General features: G+C 47.9%; 1 protein-coding gene across 1 annotated transcript in view; it reads right to left on the minus strand.

Annotated features, from left to right (window-relative positions):
• Positions 1 to 2,082: 2,082 nt before the first annotated feature.
• The window catches only part of LOC8041008 (structural maintenance of chromosomes protein 6), a 42,894-nt gene continuing 27,622 nt past the window's right edge, over positions 2,083 to 17,354 (minus strand). Inside the window, exons 17-24 of the mRNA XM_029976878.3 lie at positions 12,697 to 12,913; positions 11,115 to 11,285; positions 10,613 to 10,750; positions 10,062 to 10,180; positions 8,566 to 8,665; positions 7,119 to 7,277; positions 3,329 to 3,499; positions 2,083 to 3,011 (exon numbers count right to left, since the gene is read on the minus strand). Of these exons, the coding sequence (XP_029832738.2) occupies positions 2,841 to 3,011; positions 3,329 to 3,499; positions 7,119 to 7,277; positions 8,566 to 8,665; positions 10,062 to 10,180; positions 10,613 to 10,750; positions 11,115 to 11,285; positions 12,697 to 12,913 (1,246 nt within the window). The 3' untranslated portion in view covers positions 2,083 to 2,840. The remainder of the gene's footprint in view (positions 3,012 to 3,328; positions 3,500 to 7,118; positions 7,278 to 8,565; positions 8,666 to 10,061; positions 10,181 to 10,612; positions 10,751 to 11,114; positions 11,286 to 12,696; positions 12,914 to 17,354) is intronic.

Consider the following 17,354-nt stretch of genomic DNA (forward strand, 5'->3'; position numbering starts at 1 on the left):
CCAGCATACAACAAGAAACAGTCCAGCGGCAAATGCTTGCCAGGCCGGCAAAGAAAAAAAAAAAAAAATCAGCACATCGATGCAAGACATTGCGAGCCAGGGTCACAAAGTTCTTGGAGTGCTTTGTGCAACGTCTGAACTCGAGACAAACAAGCGCGCTGTGCGGGTTCAGCGTGCAGACATATTGCCTTCTTTGCTTTAGCTCACTTCTGTTCAACTTTCTTTCGCGGGAGATTTTTCACGTACCGGGGCCCCTCTCGAAAGAGAGAAACCTAGGTAATCAATACTTCGACACTGCAGTCTTTGAGCTAGATGCATTTTTGTAGTAGCGTATTAAACAAGAACAGGAATGCTGGTGAACATGTGGCGGTCCTTAAGTTTTAGTTTAGGAAGCGCCATATCTGCAGCGACGTGGGGACGGCAACACCCGATGTCGCGGTGACTGGCAGCCTACCTCGTTGCTGGCAGCCAAAGACCAAATATAACTTTCCCACGGCCGTTGCTTTCAGGGGCGAGTGCTTCAGCTCACAAACTCACGCCGCGCAAAAACGGAGTTTCGTTTCACAGCATGCCGACATGGCTGGTACCCAGCACGCCAGCGTCGGAGCGTCCGCACACGCCTGCGCCTATTGTTGAAATTTTTTTAAAAAGACGCGAAACAACGAGAGCGCGAAACGATAAACGGCGGAAAAACCATGCAAGACCGGATGAACAATTGATGCAGGATACTGTCGGGCGGCCGCTTGCGCCACATAGCCCACGCATGCTCAATTACAGTACTCAATTTAGTTTCGGTTTTGAAAGGCTACCGAAATTGGTTTTTTGACGCAGGTTTGGCCGCAGATTTCCCATATTTTGGCAAAATGTAGCAGGATGTAGCAGGGTTAGCCCCAAGGCGCAGGTTGGCGCAGCAATCACATCACTGCCTTTGCATGTGTTCTTTAGCATTTCACATACTGTAAACGACTTAATTTTCGCGAATTGCCTACAATTCGCGAAAAATGCGTCCCGCGAACAATTCGGGCAATATATGAAAACTACGGAAGCTACACTCGATTGGCGAAAATTAGAACCCGCGAATAATTTAACATTTTCAGCTTTGGCCCGATTCGCGAAAATTTGAGCCCGTGAAAATTAATTTGTTTACAGTATTCAAAAAGAATATTACAACGGAGCTGTTAAGGGCTAGGTTCCCCAGGATCGTGTCTGGTATGTCGACACAAACCTACCTGGACAGCTACCGCCATCTATAAGCGACGGGGGCAAGCACACAACCAGTCTGGTTGCCGCCGTCGCTCGTAGATGGCGGCAACCTTTCCAGCTGTCATAAAAGGATTGATAGTTGGGCGCGTCGGTGGGAATTCATTGTAGGAAACAGCTTGAAAAACAGACGATGGCGAAGAAGCACACGTAACGAGCGCAGCGTTCGTCATGTTTGTTTCTTCGTCCTAGTCTGTTTTGCGCGCCGTTTCCTACGCTCCTATTAGTTTCGGTTTAGGCTCACGATGGGTCGGCCGCGCCCTTTAGAGGAAAGCAGACAGGCTGCGGAAGGAGCGGTGACATACGCAGCAGCGCTAATGGGTTCGCAACCGCCGCAAAGCCGCTGTCGCCTCGACTTCCACTGCGTCCAGCGCTTCAGATTCCCTTGCCAAAGAAGAGCACATCGCTCGCCTGGAAAGCCGCCGCCGAGAACAGTACCAGCGATGTAAAGCGCGCCGGCGGGCCAACGCCACGGACGACGATCGTGCCACGGAGGCCAAGCGCAAGCGCGAGGCCCGGCGGCGACTGCACTTCACGCTGGCTGAACAGTTCCCGGGTCCGACGGCGAGGTTCCGGAGGGAGTTCGTGGAGAACCCGCTTGGCGTGACGTGCGCCGTGTCCGACCGACTCTGGTTCGCCGGAGACATATCCATGATCGCCGGCGTGTCGGACGAGAAGCGGGAATCGGGCGCATGCGCGTTGCGGCAGTGTATCGAGTACAGCTCCGCTGGTCTTCCTTCTTCACGAGAGTGGAAAGGCTGAAAGTTTTTTTTTTTTCAATCAACTCCACAACACCCTCATGAAATGACAGAGCAACCAGCCTAGGCATTATAAAACTTTTATCATATATCTATACACGGTTGCAACCACTACAACAGAAACAAACTTGAAATCGGCTGCTGAACTTGTTAAGTCACGAATAAACATGAAGATGAATTTGAAACAAAAGCTGGCTTGACAAATGATGATACTCTAGACATGTGAGAAACAAAGATGCTACACGGACGACTTGGCGTAGCATAACCGAGGAATAAGAGGTAGCATGGTTACTGCTATTGTAGCATGATAGTTCCTGAAAACTTTTGATAGTTCCAGATTAATAAAAAAAAAGGCAGACATTAAGTTAGAGAAGCACTCACCTTGCAACTGTCTTTGCTGCAATGTGTCACACAAATATACTCTGGATACGAAAGACGTGCCATTGATAAAAGTTAAAAGAAAATACAACAGCACACTAGACTCCTAACCACTGGATGTTTGCTGGACTAGAGCAGACAAACTACATGACCACCCGAACCGTCGCGTTCCACATGAAATTCAAAGAGTTAGAAGACGATGACACTCCAAGTTCGAGGTTCACGTTGATTGACTTCGACTGAAGCAGGAAGCCACCGTGCGAGATGTGCATTGCTAAAACTGCCTCGAAGTTAGTTAAAAGGAGTTAAAAATAAATCTCGAAATTAAAAGAATGGTTGAAGAGTTGATAACGTTTTCAACAAGTTTGGGGCCGTCAACCCCTTTAGAGTTTGGGAATGAATCCGGTGTTCGTGGACACCCAGACTCGAACCAGATATAGTCGGCTAGTTGGAGGGACGACTCCTGGCCGGCTCTGGCATCATCATCATGTTGACGGAGCGGAGTGCGTCGATGGACGGCATCTCGATGGGGGTGAGGAAGATGAACTGGCCGTTGCTTTTCCGCCGTGTCATCTCCAGAATCATCTCCAGGCTTACTCTCCGCTTGCCCATGTCCTAAAAACGGTCATGGATGGGTGAAAAAAAGAAAAGAAATTGTCACTGCCTCGAAACAAACTTTCTGTTATGATGTTACGTTCTTAAGAAATTTGAAAGCACTAGTACCAGGCGGACGACGAAGAAGACAACGAGAACAAAACTGAACTGCGTTTATACAAGGTACGGCAATGGCTGCGCGCAGATAATCTCGTCATGACGTCTGCATCAAGCACCGTGTCTTGTGTATGATTTCTGAGCAGAGCGACCGCGGTTTCGGTTGAGCCACGTCGTAGGCATCGCTGCCGTACCCTCCCATGACGCGGCGGACGACGTACCATGAAGATGTCGAACTCGTCCATGATGCGGAACGGGCACTCCATGGTGTCCCACAGGGCCAGGACAAAGCAGACGGTCGAGAAGGATCGTTCGCCCCCGGACAGTGCCTTCAAGTCCTGCCTTGCTCCGTTGGCCCCGCAGGCAATGGCAGCGTTCTCCTTGGGCTCCACCTGCGAGATGGTCGCCGTTTCTTCAGCCTCAACACTTCGGTCGGAAACGGCCGCACAAAGGCCGCAATCCCGTTTCCTCGCGACCGAGTTCTTGCGATTGTTCACGACAAGTGAAAACGGTGGCACGCTACAGCCACCTATGAGACGACCCTGGAACTGCATTTCCCTAGAGCGCAGGTTTTTCAGGATTTGTGAGATCAAATGCATGTACAATGTACGAGAAATAGTTGTTTGTAACGTGTCAGATGTTTTTTGAACAAAAAGAAAGAAAGAAAGGAATCATGTGCGAGAAAGAGGGCAATATATGGAAATGCAAAAAGTTCCACGTCTACTCGATAGATGGCGCAAACTATGTTCTCTCGTAAGAGAGTTTAAGGCGCACAGTCCCAAGCAGACGCAGGTTTGTGAGCCAGCCTTAACGGGGTTACCTGCATCTGCACCACAAAGGTTGAATCGATGGCAACCAAAGAATGACCGTCCTTCATTCTGTCTAGCTCAGTTCGGCTCGGCGGAAGTCGTTACTAAAGTGGTATTCACAGCAAGAAGGAATCCTGTGGACCTCTCCCCCGAGTGCAACGCATCTGACGGTTGGGTGGTAGAGACGTTCCCAATTTGGCAGCGGACCAGGCTTACTTTTAACAACGTTACGTCGAGCCTACAAACTGCTAAATTCATCTGCATTCATCTAAATTCACTGGCATGAAGAGTGGAAACTCCTAAATTGCACTGCAAATGCTGATGTTCCCTCCCCAGCGCCTCGTCGGTGCGAGCAATGAAGCCAAGGAGAGAACTGCGTTTGCCGTTGACGTCACGCACTCCCCCTCCCAGGATTTCTTCCCCTAGGGAATACCGCGCTGGCTACTTACAATGCGGAAGTCAGTGGGTCCAGCTTAGGTTAAAGGAGGATTTCTTTTATAGTAACATCATCAGTCTTGCACATTTAACATGAAAACAAGCCCACATGAATGGCCTAAAGGTTTGAAACCAGAGCAGGTCTGATGAACCAGTAGCCAACGGATGGGAAAATGCATGTCGTGTTTGCTGGGGATAGAGTTAGAGAGGCTGTTCCCATTTATTCGGTGAGTTGCCTGGTTTGAGCAAGTGGAACTGAGTGCAACGAAAGGCTTCTTCAAATATTGTATTTATTCAACTATAAGGCGGTTACGAATATAAGGCGAGGGGGCAGTTGAAGGACCCAAGAAAAAGAAAAAAAATCGTCATATTGCTATACTGAGCATCGAATATAAGGCGGGGTATGACTCTGAGACTACGGATTTTGGAAAAAAAAACTTTGCCTTATATTCAAATAAATACGGTAAGAAGGTTCTCACTGCCACCCACATCCCTGCATGCGGCGTCCTCGTGTTTTGCTACGCACTGCCGCACCACTCTCTCTGGTAAGTTTTTCTGTGTTAGCCAACTACGTCCCTCACGATTTCTCTACTTTCCTGACATTTCGAAATTCCCGTGGAAATTCTAAGTTTCCCAAACTAATTGTGTAAAAAAATATTAAAATAATACAGTGTAGACCGCATGTAACATATGTCGCGGGAGTCGCAAAAATCCGCACTATAAGCGGTACCGCGTTATAACCAAAACATAAATTTTTCAGGCCAAAATATATGCCATGAGACAACTTACCTTTGTAAAATAATTTATTTGATGTTAGATGAAAAATAAAGCTTAGTTTGAGGAAAGTCTTTATTTCACCAGACTAGTACACTTCTCTCTCAAGTGTGTCACACATTTTGAAAGAAATGAGCGACTTTTGCCTGGCGCAGCCTTTTAATGGCATCGCGGGTTGCGGACGGACGCTACGAGCGTTCAGGATTGCTAACCCTAATCACTTTTCTCCTGTGATGAAAACGCGTGAAAATTCTCCTTTATATGGTACGCGCCAGTAAAACCTTCAACTTTAGCACAGGCATGAAATGCTCCAAATAAGAAATCCGGGCAATGTTCGAAAACACAAATGCTTAGAAAGCACCACTGTAGTCGAAGTAAACAAACACGACGACACGGGCGTTTCTGCTGTCTTGAGAGTGCCGCCACGACATCGCCGCATGAGTAGGTGGATCTTCCCTTCTAGTACGTGCTGGGTTATCACAGCGACACACAACGAAAATTCACAGTCAAGAATAGTGCTTTTACGCGGAACGATGAGCTTTCACCACATTGTCTACGTCGACAATCACAACCGACGCCATGTTTGCGGATAGAAGAAGCCAGCCCGCGACAGGCATGCGAAGCGCGCGAACACTTCTCCTTGACTTGCAATTGGTCTGTCGTTGCGGTTGTCTCCAACGCAGCGGAGGGACGCACGCATGTGAACGACACATGCGTGCGTCCCTCCGTCGCTATGGCAACTGAAGACTCTTTCTTCGCTTCTCCCCGCTTCTTCGAGCAATTTCCTTGCCCCGCGAGTGTGCTTGCGGCCAGCGCCGTTATCTAGAGTCGCACAGGGAAGCGTGCTCGCTGCGCTGGTTGGTCGGCACGGTCGGCGGGCTGTTCCAGAAACCGCACTATAATTGGTATTTCCCTTCGCACGCCTGCATTTTAAGCGGTATGTAATTACATGGAGTTCTATGGGGGGCGAATTGGTGGTTTAAAAAAGCCGAATTATACCTGGCCCTGCACTATAAACGGTTACGTTGTAAGTGGTCTATACTGTACTTTGATGATTTCTTGTAAAGATATTAGGATCTTTGCCCGCTTCTCAAAAACTCCCCTTCACATGAGCAGAGCATGGGTTCTCCAAGTGGGTTCCTAGGAATTCTGAGGTCTCTCACAGTAACCTCTGAAGTTCCCCGAATATCGTCGACCCAGAGTGAAATGTTTTTCCAGTTTAAGCACTACTTTAGCAGTTCAGTGTGAACAGTGCTACAAAACGTAGGACCAGGATAAGGAAACAGACAGACAGGGCACCGACTTAAAACTGAAAGTTTATTGCTGCGCAAAAATAGAAATGACTACAGAAAGAGGGGGAGGGAAGAGAACAAAAAAGCAAAGCGATACCGTCCTGTGCCTCTCGCCCTTGGGGAACCTAGCTGACCATTGTAGTAGGTGTGGCTGCTCATCGTCATTCCACAACATTAAGATTTTGTCTCGACACAGAAACAAGACTGCGAGAGAGATAGACGAAGCATATTTTATGGCATCTCATGGAGTGGACTCACGTGCAAGCACTCCAGACGAGGTAGATATTACTGAAAACTGTGGCAGGTCCGTGTGACTATATGTAGGTGGGGCTGATGCCGGATGTTATCAGTTTGGTTTTTTTGTCCTCTTCTCTTTCTCCTTTTTGTGTTTATTTGTTTTTGCACAGCAAGAAACTTGCAGTCGTAAGTTCGCGCCCTGCCTGTGTGTTTCCGCGTCCTGGTCCTACGTTTTTTAGCGCAGTTTCCACCAAGCAAGTATGCACTACCAACTAGCCCGACTACATGCCTTGTACTTTAGCAGGCCTGAGCTGTCCATTGATGCGTAACTATGAGCCAAACACTCCTTAGTAGGTGCATCACTGTTCCTGAGGTCTTTGAGCTTCTGCATTGCTTCACATAAGGGACATCTTCAAACTATGCCAGGTTCGTCATCACGTGCAGGGGACCGACCGACAACTCACCCTGATGTGCAGCATCTGCTTGTTGTGGTCGAAGTCGAGGCTGCCCTGGAAGTTCTGCTGCATCAGGGTCGATGAAAAGATGAGCTTGAGGCGCAGCACCGTCTGCTCGCACAGGTTGCAGTACTTGGCCTGACGCTCTTTCGTCATCCGCAGCAGTTTCTGCGAGGGGCGGAGCAAACGCGAACTTCAACGAGGCTGTCAATGCGAGAGTCAAAAGAATGTGAAGTGACGGCAGAAATCGAACGAGTATTGCACTCGCAATCATTGCAGAGAATGCAATGCAGGTTTGAAGGCTTTCACCTGTTTCGTGCGGCAGTTGTTTGGGGTTCAAAAGAAAGCATGTTGAAGTGTCAAGTCAAGTTGGCATAACATTCATTTACAGTCTAAGCTCGTTATAACAGACCTTGATTTTGACCAAGATTTCGGTCTGTTGTAAAGGAGTATGTTGTATGCAGATATGAAGTTGAGTCAATGGTGCACTGAGGAAAACCAACCAGCTTCACAAATCGGTATGTTATATCCAAACGTCTACTGTAACCAGGTATGTTATAAAAAGGTTAGACTGCATAATTGTGTTGCGTGTACGTCTAGACAGCCGAAAGTTAGTTGGCCTCAGAAGGCGTATGGTGTCTCAGCTGAAGAAGGGAAATTTAGCCAGTACATTACAACATAACATAGCACTAAGGTAAGCCCTCGATTCAAAACCTAACCTAACTTGCTTTTACAATTTATAACGACTAATAAATGTTTGGCATGTCTAAGCACTGTACATTCAGGTGGCATGTACCAGCAAGCATAAGGTCCACAACTAATACACATTCCCAGAAATTCAGTTCCATATGATTCAACTTGATTAAACCTTCAAAGACCTCTCTCCACTTTGCTTTTTTTGCAAGCCTGGGGCATATTGTATTTAATATTAAATTTTTTTAACCACAAGTGTGCCTTTGAAGTGAACTACATATTTATGCTGTGTGATGCTAGTCCCCGTAATGACCCGAAGGCCACTGCACTATTTAAAATTAATAAACAAACACTAAAAATGTCACATGGAACCTGTTGTCACACGGGCTTTCTAGTAGTAAACATAAACCACATAGAACCAGCTCTAAAATCATATAACCCAACTTAACGAAGCCCACTGCGATGCAATTCTGCTACACATCGCACCAGTTAAAGTAATTTCTTTTTCCTAGGCTACAGTATAACAAACATCCTTGTTCGACGCACACCGTTCCATCATTCACTGAAGAGATGAAAACTGCAGCGAGGGGTCTCAGTTGTTCCAGATCCAGCACGAGCTTTCTTCCATCAAAACACCTCAGCAACTCGTTATCTTCAAGCGAGAACACGCAACCAAAGCATGGTGGAAGGCAACGAATGCATGCTGGAAACCAGGTATCCGACAGAAATGCTGTTCTCATCTTATCGGCGGCTATGGCAGTACCTTGAGGAACTCGCGGAGTTCATCGATGCCCTTCTTGATCTTGTTGTACTTGGCCTTGGATTCGGTGTACTGCCGAGTTATCTCCTCCCTGTCCCCAGTCCTAAAAGCAACGGAAGATATATTTTGAAAAAGATGTGCTCAATCCTACGGATACGGTCAATGTACGCGGAATGTTTTCTTCCGCAGCATTTTTTGGGGCTCGTGGCGGACCTTACAGTTTAAAAGCGTCGGCCGTGCGGAGCTTGATGTACAGGTCAAGCCTGTACATCAAGCTCCGTACAGGGCGCGTGAGCGTTCGTTGCAATTGGCTTTGTGCCGCCACGTGCTCTTTCTCGTTTTTGGTCGCCCGTTCGCTCACCCCCTGGTCTCACCCTGGTTGCTGGGATGGAACGCGTGAGCCGTTCTGTGTGCGATCGATTGTGGTTTAGCCGAGACCTGGTGTCTATGCCGAAGGCTTGCCACAAAGTTCTTTAGTCATCGTAGCCAGAGAGTGAGCCGTCTGCCTTCAAGGCCTATGCTATGCGCCTATGCAGTGTTCGTGCTGGCAAGATCTTGAATCTCGCCACGTGCTACAGATAGGCGTTTCCGCCAATAGCAGAGGGTCTGCCTCAATTGGATCTCGTGAACGATCCGCCCAGCGCTCTAAGCCTTTTGCACGAGGATGGGGCGGCAGAAGCATACATTGGAGCAAGCCGAGGCTGTTCTGCGGCATAAACGCGTCTGCGAGAAAGAACATCACCAATCTGTAGGCACCAGCTGACACTGTCCCTTCGTATCAAATTCCGTAATCGTCTGTGCCATTTTTTTTCCTTTAATTTCCTTTGGTTATAAGGAGAGAAACTGAGGGGAAGGAGGAGATGAACGTGTGCGGGGACATCGGAGCAGCGAGTTCTGGTTGGAATGGTTAATGGGTACATTCAAAGCCTTTGTCTTTGCTCACTGTTCAAAAGTGTTCGAATGGCAAGCAAAGACAGAGGCAGCTTGCTTTGCGTGTACACACAAAATCATATAAAGCCGTCACAGTGTCACGTGATATTATGGTGCATGCGACGTCTGTGTCACATCACGATGTCACGCGACGTCATTGTGTCATGACACGAGACATCATGACTTCACGAAGTCAGTCCCATCATGAAGCGAGACATCATGGCTTCACGATGTCATGCGATGTCATTGTGCCATCATGACACGAGACATCATGGCTTCGTAATGCCACGTGACGTCATTTAGCCATCATGACACGAGACATCATGGCTTTGTAATGCCGTCACGACACGAGACATCACGGTTACACATGTTGTCGTAAAGTGGCACGACGTCACAGTATCATGCGAGGTCGGTTTCACCTGACGTCAGGCTGTGACGTGACACTGACGTCATCGAGGCTGCGCGCCAGAAACACAAAATCCGAGTCTGGTCATGTAAAGACTATGCCTTATAAGAAGCTAAAAGAAACAAAAAAGCAGCAGTAAGCCCAACTTCCCGCCGAGACCAACCTGAGTTCTTCCTCCTGCAACTGTGCCTCAAGGGCCTGAATGTCGGCCTCAATGACGTTGGCCTTTCTCCTCGTCAGCAGGCGCTCTCGGGACTGAGCCATTGCCTTCTCCGTCAGTTTCTACGAGGCGTGCCAAGAAACAAAGCGCCCACGTTCAAGAGCAAATCCTCGGGTAAACACCTCGAACGCCGTTTTAAGGGGCCCGTATATTACAAAATACAATTTCTCCCAAACACCCAAAAAATTAGCACAACATTTATGTGTCACACTCAATTTGAGTTTGGAACAATTTTGATATTTCGACATCTCAGCACGAAACAGAAACATGTATTGGAATCTTACTTAGAAAACTCATAAAAAATACCAATTGTTTTAGAGTTTTTTGCAAAGTGTCTCAACTGCAGACGCCATGCACTCCCCCACCTTTCCCCCCCTTCCACCCCCCCCCCCCCTCCAAAAAAAAACCTTACCAGGAAAAAAGACATTTTTCTGCCAAGTCTTCACTCTACCCGTGCTTAGCCTATAGTGCACTTTTCTCCTCACACCACTCACCACAATGTTCTTGCCAGTGACCTTGATCTGCGTCTCGATGGCAGACTTGCGCTCTTCAATGGTCGCGATGCGGTCGTCGTAGCTTTTCCGGTTGCTCTTCACCTTCTGGAATTCTGCGTCTGCTTCAAGGAGCTTGGTCTGCAAAACAGGTAACGGAGAAAACGACTGTCACATTGATAGTGTGAAGTCGGGAGGTGCAGGTCGAGAAACAAATGCTTCGACTTGAAATTCCATTTTTTTTTTTTAACACTTTTTGATTTGTATAATTTCTAGAAGTCATCCTTGAGGTCGTCCAAGAGGTTGCCCTAGACATCGTCCTCGAAGTCGTCCTGGAGGGCGTCCTTGAGGGCGTCCTCTAGGCATTGTCCTAGACGTTGTAAAATTAACAGCTTCGCTGGTTATCCATCTTCACGTAAGCTGGAAGGGCTCTACAATATTTTTTTTTCAAGAACCTCTTCAGCTTCTCTTTAAGAACTCATGTTTCAAAGGGCGGGGCTCTCACCTTGGCGACGTTGGACTCTTCCATGAGACGCTTGCGAGTCTCTTCCACTTCTCGCAGCTTGGTTGCGAGGGCCTTGAGCTCCGTCTTGATCTCGGCCTGCTCCTGCTTGGTCGACGCCAACCTGGATTCCAGGCTATTGGTCTCCTCCTCCAGGTCGCTCAACGCCTCCTCCTAGAATTAAGAAGTCATATGAGCTCACTTGCGAAAAGACTCAACCTGAAACAATTTTCAATAAATTGTCATGTTCGTTCAAACATACCTATCCCCAAACACATATGAATGCCCTCGGGGACACTGCACCGCTGCATGCCCGCCCGCCCCCCATTTTTGGTTTTAATGGGCAGCTCCGGTTCGTTTTCAACAATAAGAAAACAATGCAGTTCTTTTTAGTGTCGCCTAAAGAGATCACACGCCACCTACCTTGATCTAATGCCACCTGAAATTCAACGAAACTGACCAACAAAGTTTGAAGAGCATGAAATTGCGCAAATCTGCTAATTCTAGCAGGCAAGGTGAGCACACCCAACAACGCAGTCAATGCTACCATGTTGGCACAGCCCACCCTGTGATACCTACGTCATGCTCAGGGCAGCTCACAGAGATGTGTTCGCTTGTTTTGTCTTCTTTCAAGCATAGCCAACAGGCAACGCTAGCAGCATACTCATTGTTGGTCATGTGATTCGCTGAACGCGTGGGCGCTTGTGTGTTCTCGTGCGTCATCATCGGCAGAATTGTGTGTTAAAGCGCGAGTTTGCAACGTTGAGTACGACACACTTTTAGAAACCCGCAGCGACATGTATGTGTGGTTTTTCCGAATTTAACCTTCCACTAATATGTTCAAAATAAGCCCTAGGGAAAAATATGCCTTTTTTTGTGCCAAAACGCAGGCTCTGGCCGCGGTAGTGCAGGCGTGTGTCGGGTGTAGCGGACTGCCTATTGTAGCGGACGACATTTTCACCCTCGCACCGATCTGTGCTCGGCCACCCGGTACGTGACATCACAATTTGTACCATACGGTAAGAGCGTGGAGGTTATGACACAGGAGCAATGTTGCCCGCCGCAGGCAAGGTTTCGGTTTGTGGTAAGTTTTAAATGGAAAGAACTGTTTGTTAATACCTTGGGATATATATTCAACCATTAACTCAAACCTCTTGGAATTGACTGGAGTAGCCCTTTGAACTAAACTCCATGGATGGGACACTTATGCCCAGCCAACCAACCAACCAACCAGCCAGCCAGCCAGCCAGCCAGCCAGCCAGCCAGCCCCCCCCTTCCCACACACACACACAGAAAAAAATTAATGTATAATTACACTCAAATGTGTATTTTCATTTTGAAGCTCTTTTGTCCGCTTGTATGTGCAGATCTCACTTGCATGTGCACATCTCACTTGCAAGTATACTCAACCAAAGGAGATGCTGAACAAAGCCACATGCTCATGCGCCAAGCTTTGGCAGCATTGGAGCACCGCAGAAGCCACGCTAGCCTCGACAACGCGGCGCAGAATGGCCGACGCCGAGTTTGGGCACACACAAATGCCCCTACAGAGGCCCTCCAACCCAACCCCCCAAGTCGAACCCACCAGGGTGGTGACGTTGGTGGGCTCGGGGTCTTCGATACGCTGGAGCTCCTGGATCTTGGACCGCAGCTCCACGTCTTCGCGCTTCATGGCATCCAGCTGCTTGCTCAGGAGGCAGCTCTCCTTCCGACTCTGCATCAGGCTCTCGTTGAATGTGGCCGCCTCCGTCTTCAGCTCCTGCATCCGCATCTCGATCTGCTTCAGCTCTGCCGTCTTCTCCCTGCATAACGCGTCGGACGTGAATATAGGTACATTGCAATCCACTTATGCGGAGCGCAAGTTTGTTTGCTTTTTGCACAGGGGTTCAAAGACGTCAGAACGCCAAGCTCTTAGTGGATGATTGAAAAAAAAAAAAAACTTCGAGCAGACCTCAAGACATCTAGCATTTAGGTCTTCCCACTATCCTTTCAATCACAGCCAATCAGAACTCGGCGTCATTCGGACATTACCGCCACTCCTATACCAGAACCAGACGACTTGCTCTCCGCATTACGATACCACATACATGAGGGGCCCCTGGAACAGCATATTAATAGAGCAGAGGTTTTGCAGTGCATTTGTGAGGTCAAATGTATTTATAACATGGTCATTTATGGTCTTTTTAGTGGTCATTTATAACATTGCCAAAAGTTTTTCGAGCCAATAAAGAAAGGACGGTGCTCAAAAACAAAATTGCTAACGACCATATGAAGTGTGCTCCAATTGACAGCGGTAGCTGCTGCATTGTGGGGAGGCATGTTGAAGGAGATTTGCCTTCAGCCAGTCTGCTGCACATTTGCAATGGGTTCTTTGCTTTCAGTGAAAGTGATAAAGGAGACGCATGCGAAGAGATGTGTGCGTTGGTGGAATGATTGTGCGAGACATTGCCAGTGATGTGATTGGCCTAAGCCATTTTGGAGCACCTTTTGGAGCAGCGAAAATCGTGTTTTGAAGCAGCAAAAGTGGCTTTTGGAGCAGCCAAGACAATGTTTCAGAGCAGCAAAAGTGGCTTCTGGAGCAGATATTCTTAGAAAAATTAAAATATCTGTTTTAAGTGCAGTACTAACAATGTGACTTGTTGTGACAGAACTCGCTGCTTGCAGTTTTACTGCTGAGACATCCTACAAGTGTACAGTGCTGGAGGCATTGCCGAGCAATTCCGAAAAACCGCTTTCCAGAGGTTTACTAGTTCCCGACGTGCCAGATTTTCGTCAAAAGTAAATAAATGTGAAGCAATAAACTGCAAGCGGCCCGGCTGGCGCCTCTGTCGTGCAATCATGTCCATATGCACTAAAAGGATAACTTCGGCAGGCTTGCAGTTGCGCACGTTTCGTCACACGAGCGGAGACAACGGCTGTTCAATCAAAACCGAAACCATGCCCCTCCACTCCGTCACCAACTGATTCCCAAATTTGTATGCAGAATGTAACTGTCGAGCATACGACAAAAAATAGTCCAGCGGCTTGTGCTTGCCAAGCCGGCCAACTAAAGCCCCTTCATTTTTCAAAAGTAGCGCAAGGTGCGTCGATGCAAGTGCAACGTGCAGCCTTTGGAAAGATCATGGCGGTACAGCGCAGCACTGAGCTGGATTTCAGACGCCATGTTTTTCCCAGAAGTGGCACGCGGCACGTGTCGAGCATTTCCACAACAATGAATGGCGCCACTCTTTCCAGGATAAAAGGGCTTTACGGCAAACAAAGTACAAGCTGAACAAAAAAAATAAATAAATAGAAGAACTTGAGCGTATTGATGCAAGACTTTGCGAGCCAGGGTCAAAAAGTTCTTGGAACGCTTTGAGCAACGACTGAACTTGAGACAAACAAGCGCACAGTGCGGGTTCAGCAAAAGCATACATTGCCTTTGTTTTAGATCACTTCTCTTCACCAACTTTCGCGGCAGATTTTTCATGTACCGGGGTCCCTCTCAAAAAAAAGGCCCACTGAGAAAAACCTAGGTAATCAATACTCCGACACAGCAGTCTTTGAGTTAAAGGGGCGGTGCAACAATTTAATGATTAAAAGAATTTGCATCTCGTAATTTTTAAGTTGTTCATTGTGTCCCGGAGGATAGAGAAAACACCTCCTTCATTAAAATGTTGCGATTCCGCTGCATAATCGCAAAGCAAAAGTCTAGCTTTTTTCCCACCTGCAGCCCCAAGTCGCAGCCGAAGGAACTACAGCGAAAAGATTACGTGACCTTGCTCGGCTCTAAGCTGCAGCCTAACGCCCGCTAATGTCAGCAGAGAGAGGGAGGGGAAGCGTCCTCCGAGATAGCACACGGGAACCTACACACCACTCCGAATGACATCACAGGGAGGGGGACCAGGTGTGACTCTGAAGGCTGGGAGTGAGTTGAGGGGTGCCTGAAATGCCAATATTTATCTTTTTTTACCCAAGAACTAGAACACGCAGGCAAAATCCGTTTTCTGTTCTTTACTTCAGAAGAGTCAGAGGGCAACTTCCAGAAACCTTTGACTGAAGTCCTGAAATCGTTGCACCCCCCCCTTAAAGAGGGACTTTTATAGTAACGTATGATTTAAACAAGAACAGGAATGTTGACGAACATGCTGCGGTACTTAGTTTCATTTTAGAAACCGCCATATCTGCCGCAACGTGGAGACGGCAACGCCTGACATCGCGTGACCACGGTGACTGGAAGGCAGGGACCAAATATAGTTTTCCCGTGGCTGTTGCTTTCAGGAGTGAGTGCTTCAGCTCACAAAGTAACACTCACGGTGCAAAGACATGGTTTCGTTTCACAGCATGACGGCATGATACCTAGCACGCTAGCGTCGGAGCGTCTGTGCACACCCACGTCTATCACTGAAAATATTTTAAAAAAAAGACGTGAGACGAGAGCGCAAAACGTGAGATGGCGGGAAAACCATGCAAGACCAGACGGACAATTGAGTCAGGGCACTTTGTGTCGGGAGGCCACTTGTGCCACATAACACATGCATGCTCAATTACAGTATACTCGACTTAGTTTCTGTTTTGAAAGGCAACCGAAATTGGTTTTTTGGCACAGGCTTGGTGCAGATTACCCATATTTTGGCAAAAATGTAGCAGGACGTAGCAGGGTTAGCCCTTGGCGCAGTTTGGCGCAATTGGTGTAGCAATCGCACCACTGCATTGCACGTGTTGGAGAAGGACGCAGAGACACGCTTGTTTATCTTGGCTGAAACACCCTTTTAGAATAAGGGCGCCCATGACCGCGCCAAGCTGGTCACTGGGCCCCCCCCCGTGACCGGCTTGTGGTAGACGAAGCGAAAGTATGCACGCGAGCTGTTCTGCAGAGCCGCAGAGACTGCATGTGAACAGAACCTGGCGCCGGCGGTGGGAAGGCAAAAGAGTGTGTCCGCACGGCGCCACCATGCGGGTATTTCGCAACGCCAGCTGCCGGGGGGATTGTGGGAGGAAGGGAGAGCATTCTCCCCTCAACCGCGTGGTTTTTTTTAAAACAGCGGCGGCCTACAGAGGGGGGGGGGAGCAAGAGAGCCTTGCCATGTGTGAAGAACAACAAGGAGAGAGATAGAGCGGCACTTGTGCTGTAGAGTGAAGTTTTGCATTCGTACACAAGCATTTCTTACCGGGAAAGGGCACTCACAGCTACCACTCTCTAAGAACAGAAAATATATGTGGCAGCCAAACGTTCCACAGCTACCCGATAGGTGGTGCTAGTGTATTCTCTCATCATAAGAGATCACAAGAGGTTGCCAGGGACTCGGTCGTAAACAGTCGCAAGTTTGTGAACCAAACTTTAGTCATTGTAAAGGGCTGTCCAAACATGACACATTTTTACAGCCGGGTTAAGAAGGGCTAGTTTCCTCAAATGACTTGATGATTCAGAACTCTGGACAGCTACTGCCACCTAAGAGCAACAGTGGCAACCAGACAGCCGGCTTGCCGGTTGTCTGGTTGCCGCCGTCGCTCACAGATGGTGGCAACCTTCCGAGCCTTTCTATTCTGGATTGCCGACTTGCGGCCAGCCATTACTTCATTCCCAAAATAGTACAACTTTGCTGGTCTTCCTTCTTCACCAGAGTGGAAAGGCTGAAAGTTTTTTTGTAATCACAGCATTGGCGGTACTGGAAGTTGAAATTTTTCTCAGGTTCCGGTCCGCTTTGGAACATTCTTTTCCTGAGTGGAAAGCTTCCCCCGGCATGGGTCCAGACAGCCACTCACGTGCTCTGCTGGCTACCGTTGGTGCAGTGTCTTCCCTCGTCGTTTTTTATTTATTTATTTTTATTTCAAAATACTAACAGTCCCTACATGGGACTATGATAGGGAGGACATGAACAAAAAACTTTATAAGCACTGAAGGAAAAAATAAAAAGAACACAACAAAAACTTGACAACTGCATTTGTTGCAAACCCGTCCTAAAAATATATTGCAGAAGAATCAATCGGCGCTGGGAAAAAATGTAAAATCAATACAACAGTGGAAGAATGACGCTGGCAGGAAATCATGACGCGACAAAAAGAGAAAAGTAATTAAATAAACATGCAATTTCAAGGATTGCTGCCCACGTCATCAAATGCAAGATAAGAACAAAAAGATTCCAGCGATTGACACGATACTGCTTGTTCTGGGAGAGAGTTCCACTCGCTTATCGTTAAGGGAAAAAAAGAATACTTAAAACAGTCTTTGAAGCAGCAGGGTTGGTGAAGGGCCCGACTATG

Source organism: Ixodes scapularis, unplaced genomic scaffold, assembly GCF_016920785.2.
Source record: "Ixodes scapularis isolate PalLabHiFi unplaced genomic scaffold, ASM1692078v2 PGA_scaffold8__174_contigs__length_109621045, whole genome shotgun sequence".
Classification (NCBI taxonomy): domain Eukaryota; kingdom Metazoa; phylum Arthropoda; class Arachnida; order Ixodida; family Ixodidae; genus Ixodes; species Ixodes scapularis.